At 37.5% G+C, this 6909-nt stretch overlaps 1 protein-coding gene across 1 annotated transcript in view; it reads left to right on the top strand.

Moving 5' to 3' along the window:
• The window catches only part of SRFBP1 (serum response factor binding protein 1), a 58849-nt gene extending 53026 nt beyond the window's left edge, over positions 1-5823 (top strand). The window contains exons 6-7 of the mRNA XM_045285053.1: positions 1276-1326; positions 5165-5823. Of these exons, the coding sequence (XP_045140988.1) occupies positions 1276-1326; positions 5165-5343 (230 nt within the window). The 3' untranslated portion in view covers positions 5344-5823. The remainder of the gene's footprint in view (positions 1-1275; positions 1327-5164) is intronic.
• Positions 5824-6909: the final 1086 nt, after the last annotated feature.

Genomic DNA, 6909 nt, shown 5'->3' with positions numbered 1-6909 from the left:
TTTTGTAAACAAAAAACTCATCCCATCAAGTTGACTCTGTTTTACGGCGATCCTCTTGGACAGAGGAGGACTGCGCTTGGAGTTTTCACAGACAAACTCTTTACAGGTATAGAGAGCCTCAATTTTCTTTTGCAACCAGATGGTGATTTTCAATTGCCATTCTGTAAGTTAGCAGTTCAATTCACAATTCACTACATTGTTAGGGCCCCTTTGTTTTTAAAATGGAACAGGTATATTACTTAATGAAATAGAAAAATGAGATGTGGAAATTTTTCAAAGACGTGAAAGTATAAAAGATACATAACCATCTTTGGAACCTTGAAAATAATTAAGATGTTTACCTTTGTTTTCTAAACCTGCCTCAAAAAGTTATTATTTCTTTTTTTGGAAAGTAACACACTGCTACCCTTTTCCACCTCCCAAAGGAGGCTGATCTTAATTTTTGGTACATGTGCTCATTTTCCCTATGAGAAGACTTTCTCATTTCTTTTTCTAAATGATTCCCCAAATAAGATCTTTTTCAATTATGAAAAGAAATCTCTAGAAACAATAATGAGAGGAAAAGGTCCTCCTCATATTTCTATACAAGAGCCCAGTAACCCTTCAATTTAACTAAACTTAAAGATTTTCTTAATTTTTGTCAATTGCTGCCAGAATGTATGCGCACAAGAGTGTTTTGAATGGTTTTTATGATCAAGTATTTTATGACCATAGTATTTAGTGATCTTTTTTTAATTAAATCATTTTATTGGGGGCTCATACAACTCTTATCACAATCCATACATCCATGCATTGTGTCAAGCACCTTCGTACATATATTGCCATCATCATTCTCAAAACATTTGCCTTCTACTTTAGCCCTTGGTATCAGCTCCTCATTTTTTCCCTGCTTCCCCTCCCCCCCCCAACCCTTGATAATTTATAAATTATTATTATTTGTCTTAAACCATCCGACGTCTCCCTTCACCCACTTCTCCGCTGTCCGTCCCCCAGAGAAGAGGCTAAATGTAGATCCTTGTAATCTGTTCGCCCTTTCTCCCTCACCCTTCCTCCACCCTCCTGGTATCGCCACTCTTACCACTGGTTCTGAGGGGCTCATCTGTCCTGGATTCCCTGTGTTTCCAATTCCTATCTGTGCCAGTGTACATCCTCCAGTCCAGCCGGATTTGTAAGGTAGAATTGGGATCTTGATAGTGGGGGGAAGGAAGCATTCAAGAACTAGAGGAAAGTTGTATTTTTTCATCATTTAATGATCTTTTAATGTCATACATTATTTTTCTTTTTTTAGAAGTTCCAGAGAATTGGCTCCAAAGAGCAAAACTCCTGGTATGTATCAATGACTCATTACCTTTATATGCAGTTGATTATTTAATAACATAAATGAATTATACATAAGTAAAGAGTTGGGAATATAGTCTCTTATAATTATCTATTTTAATTTTTTAATTGGAGAAATTATTTGTACCCTGTACCCTGCCATGGTGGATATATAGACAGAGATTATCAGGGAAAAATATATCTAGTTTTTCTATTTGTCAAATCAGACATATCTTTAAGTGCATTATTATATGAATTATATCATAATCAGTTAATGCCGTGCCAGTAAACATCAGCAAAAATAGATTAATTTCTGGGTGAAAAGCAAGGTTAGGGTTTCTTAGATCGATTCGTTAGTAACAAATGTAATGCACTTCCTTTCCTTGTTCTCCCTTGTCTCTAACTCCTCTGCCCTCTTGAGACTGTCTTCATGACCCTCCGTGGCCATGTCTGAAACAAGCGTTAAGTATAACTTTCTTGGAATTTGCGCAAATATAAGATACCAGGCTCACCTCAAACTCGGGCATGTGATTTTTCAAGCTCTAATTCCTTTAAAAACTTAATGTGTATCTGATCCTTTTTGGTTCTAATCAATCTGTTCATGGCTAATAACCACACTGGTAACTTTTTTTATTATTCATTTTATTGGGAGCTCTTACAACAATCCATAATTCTTATAAGCTCTTATAACAATCCATAATTCAATTAGGTCAAGCATAATTGTAAAATTGCTGCCACCATCCACTTTCAAAACATTTTCTTTCTTCTTGCACTCCTTGATATCAGTTCCCCTTTATCCCCTCCCTCACCCACGCGAACCTCCAGGAACCCTTATTATATATTAGTATTATTCCGTATCTTACATCATCCAGTGTATTCATTCACCCACAAGGCTGTTATTTGTTCCCCTCGAGTGGGGTTATACAATCATGATTACTGTCAGCCCCCCACCCCTTTCATCCGGTACTCACAGGGGATCATTATTCTGGCTATTAATAGATATAGCATCTTAAAGGCTGGAAGTTAAACAAGCAGCCATCTAGCAAGGAAGCAACATAGCCCACACAGCCTGTGCCATCATGAGGTATTGACAGGAATGGGTATCAGAAGTTCAAAGACAAGCAATCCAATTGACATGAAGGAGCATGGACAAAGAACCCACCTGTAAGATAATTGGACAGTTCGTCATAGAATGGCCACATGGAAGGGATGATATCCAGGTTGCGGTATAGCATTAAAGAAGCGCATCATTATCCTCTAGTTCTTTAATGTTTCTTCCCCTTAATATTATGGTCTTTGTTTTGCCTCATCTGCATGTGTTCATTTGTATAATTAAGATAATTTGATGCATAGATAACCCTTCAGAAAACCCTTTTTTATAGCTAGTTCTCAAAACTGTTATTTCTGTTTTTCGTTAACCCTATTGTCACTCAGTGTTTGCCACATTAAGACTATCAGGAGAGTGTGGGAAGACTACACCTAATCTCTTTGATTTATGGACTTTTATTGCTAAACATATTCCCAAGCTTAATCTCTTTTCTTCTGGGAATCCGGAACCTTCTTGATCCTTCAGGTTCCCATATATCTAAACTGTTTACTCTAGCTTTTGCATGTCACCTGGCCAATCTTTCTTGAACTCTTCTCATTGTTTGTAATACCTTGCCAAAGACAAGCAACAGTGGCTAGCATATACTAATATTGTTATTCTTTCCAATCACCTACCTTAACTCTACAAACTCAGTAGACAAGTGATTTGTTATCACTGGGGACCATTTTACCTATTCCCTTAGCACACGCATTGCACCCATGCTCATTTCCAACTGCAAATTTTTATTTTCTTATCACCTGCCACTGGGAACTACTCATAGTAGACTCCATCTGATATAACAAATAACTGCCGAATGTCGGTAGTTTAGTTATTTGTCACAGTCCTTCAGCTCTAAGCAGTCTCCTTCCCTCTCAGACATCTGCTCCAGAGTCTTCATCATTCAACCAGTGGCAGGGAGGAGAGAGCAAGACAGAATGGAGAATTAAATGTGAGGTGTTTATTGTCTAGGTCTTTTTCTCATATTCCATTGGCTGTAATTCCGTTACATGACCTCAACTAACTGTAAGACTAATGGTAAATATACTCTATTTGTATGCTTATGGGGAAAAGGAAACCATAATTAGCAAACATGACCATCTGTCACATTTATTGTATATTCACGAGCATAGATTAACTGTAAGTAGGTAGTCCCACACTTCCTCAGTGGATAGGTAGGTTGTTTATTTGCTTGCTTACCTTATCTGTTTAAAATATTTAACTCAGGGACTTACTTACGAATGCAAATTTATTCAGATAATATTATTAGGTGTCACCCAGTTGATTCCAATTCATATCAACCCCAAGTGAAGAGTAGAACTTCTCCCATAGGGTTTTCTTGGCTGTAATCTTTCCGGAAGCAGGTTGCCAGTCTTTCTCTCTCTGGGTAGGTTTGAACCAACAGTCTTTCAAAAAAGTATCTTGAGATTTCTGAACATTCTGACATTTCTGCAGAAGATATGGAACACTTGAATCCGTGTGCAGTGGTATTTTAGAAGTTTCATCACAAACTATGTGACTCATATGTATATTATTATAACAAGGGTCTTTTAAAGAAATATTTTAAAGGCTGTTGACATTGGCGTTTAGCTGGAGCCACACTTAAGCATTCATCTGCTAACCAGAAGGCTGGCAGTTTGAGCCCACACAGCTGTTCCCTAAGAGGAAGAACTGCCTTTCTGCTTCTGTAAAAATTACAAGCAAAACAAAAGCAACAACTACGGGGCAGTTGGCACCCAATGTCAACTAAATACTGATACACACAGTGAGCCCTATCAGAGCCAGTCCCTGATGGGATGGCCTTGTTTTTCTGGGACTCAAAGTTTTCCTTGGGCACAGGTACAGTCTTACCACTGATCTGTTACTCATTTTCATGGAAGGAAGTTGAGTGTGTCTTCCCTGACAGGTTTCTGCCGTATATGGCTTCACAGATTTGCTATATGTCCTCTTACTTTTCCTTTCAGAAGGGAACCCTGGTGGCATAGTAGGTTATGAGCTGGGCTGCTAACTTCCAGGTTAGCAGTTCAAACCCACTAGCACAGGAGAAATATGACACTTTGTGGTTCCCAAAAGATTGACAGCCGCATACCCACAGAGATAGTTCTCCTGTATTTTGTCAACTTGAAATGAGTTGGAATCATCGGCTAGGTTACTAAGCATCCAGACATGCTGGAATCATGTCTTCACAGGCTAGTGTGTCTTCCCTAAATAATACTTTACTTTTTCAAAATAATATACTTGAAATGTCTCCTGATATAGTGATGAAAAACTAGAATATCTGGAGGATAATTTTATGACCAAAAGAAGAAAAAATGACTCACACTTGAGAAATTTCATAACTTACTGTTTCACAGAAGGAAGTGAAATCAATTGACCTTTTAAAATAATTTAAAATAAGAATTTTCTAACGCTCTATACTCCATGCACAGCAATTATAAGCTAATACATACAGGATACCTCCTCCCCATTTTTTTTTTTTCCACTATAAGCATTCTCTGTTGGCTAAACTGCATTTCCTTTATGTCGATGTAAATAAGCCAACATAGCATTTTTTAGGAAGCACTCAATTAGTTGTTCTATTTAACTTAAAATTCAATTCATTGAACCTTTTAATTCAACATGTTTTCTGTTGGACATGGGTATTCTATTTAAGTAGTATAACTAGATTTCTTCCTTCGGTGGTGATTTAAAGAAGATGAAATGTATTTCCAGGATTTGCTAACTAGGTATGTCATTCATTTTCATTATGTTTTCTTCTCCCAGGCTTTCAGCAAAGTGAACCTCAGACTAAGAATCAGTGTAATACGAGGAAACAAAGAACACTTGATAATGCAAGACTGCAGCTGCCGCTTCATCCGTCATGGGAAGCAAGCAGGAGGCAAAAAGAACAGCAGTCTAAAATCCCTGTGTTTCAAGGGAAAAAAATTACATTTGATGATTGATGCATGACACTTTTTGTGAAATTTTCTATCCTTAAAATTTTATTTAAGCTTCTGATTGAATACATCTCATTTGTGTGATGTATAGATATGTTTTTCTCTTTTTTAAATGTGGTGTTGAAGTTATGTTCATGTAAGCTTCACAAATCAACTATGTAACTAACGTATTTTTCATAATAGGTCTCAGGCTATTTCCTCTATAAAAGAACTTGGGATTTATATCTATTTTACCAGATTTTCATATTGTACTTATCATGAAGAGAGTCACACTGGTTTACCCGTAGGATTTTTCCCTTGAAAATAAATGTTGAGATATATTTCAATTAGTAGGAGAAAACTATAAGGAAAATGTAGCTATTTAACCTACTGAGATAACCTTTGTTAAGTTGTTCTTGTTAGCAAAATTAGATTAATAACTCTAATTGTGGCTATAGATTTGTATAACTAGTTAATCAAATAAATATAAATTTTTTAAACTTTAAATTGTTTGGGTTTTTTGTTTTGTTATTTGTTAGACTTGTCAACCCGTTTTTTATTATGAAGTAGCAGCAAAAATTATTTTATAGTTGGGGCTCACCACAGCATGAGGAACTATATTAAAGGGTCACGGCACTAGGAAGGTTGAGAAACACTGGTGTAGCAGTAGACGGCAAGAACTCTTCCATTTAGGCATGGGAAACTGAAGTTGTGTGTAATGCAGGTGCGAAATACTTGTTAAAATAATCATTTACAAGTATTTGGAAACCACATGCCTGTTGGCCCTATAGCTCCAAGAAATGAATTTGGAAAGAATGATGATTGCTAACTGTTTGCGTTCAGCAAGATGATAAGGAAACAAAAGAGATCACCTGGGCAATAACTTGCAAGTCAAAACCAAGAAAACCCAACCTTTTATACCTGTAAAACAAAACATCTTCCACACAGGTCCATTAAGAATTTACATTCCAAAGGAGATGTGAGCGTGGGTGTGGGATTCACTCCTACATTTGATTGTCTTAAGGTATGGGGCAAAAAAGGGAGGGGAAAAAATCTCACTGCCATCAAGTCAATGCTGATGCACAGCAACCCTGTAGGACTCCTTGAGTTTCCAATACTGCTCACTTTGGGCCATCAGAAAGGCCCATCTTTCTCCTGAGGAGCTTCTGGTGGTTCAGAACTGCCAACCTCGCAGATCACAGTCCAATGCCTAACCACTGCACCACCACAGCACCCAGGAAAAAATAAGGCAAGCTCAGTTGTCTTTATGAGGGAACTTTGGGAAGTGCTATTATGTCTAAATGAATAACTTTCCCTCAGAAACTATCATCGGTGTTTTTTGTGATCCCAAAGAGAACAAGCCTGGACTGAAGCAATCTTTGGGTTGCTTGCAGTGAAAAGGTGTCAAAACATTGAGACCCCAAGCTGTTGCAGGGAGGGAGTGGGTTGCAAAAGCTCTACGGTTCCCAAGGAGGACACTCCCCATCATTTAAGCCATATATGACTGGCGTGTAAGTTGAAATAGCAGTGAGTTTGAGGTTTTCTGAGTGTATTAAATATTAAGTGATAACTTCCAGGAGGGTAGACCCAGCG

Source organism: Echinops telfairi, unplaced genomic scaffold, assembly GCF_000313985.2.
Source record: "Echinops telfairi isolate 266 unplaced genomic scaffold, ASM31398v2 ScPeMD7_7469;HRSCAF=8507_1, whole genome shotgun sequence".
In the NCBI taxonomy this organism is placed as follows: domain Eukaryota; kingdom Metazoa; phylum Chordata; class Mammalia; order Afrosoricida; family Tenrecidae; genus Echinops; species Echinops telfairi.
Note: the sequence above shows the minus strand (reverse complement) of the source record. Positions and strands in the feature narration are given on the sequence as shown.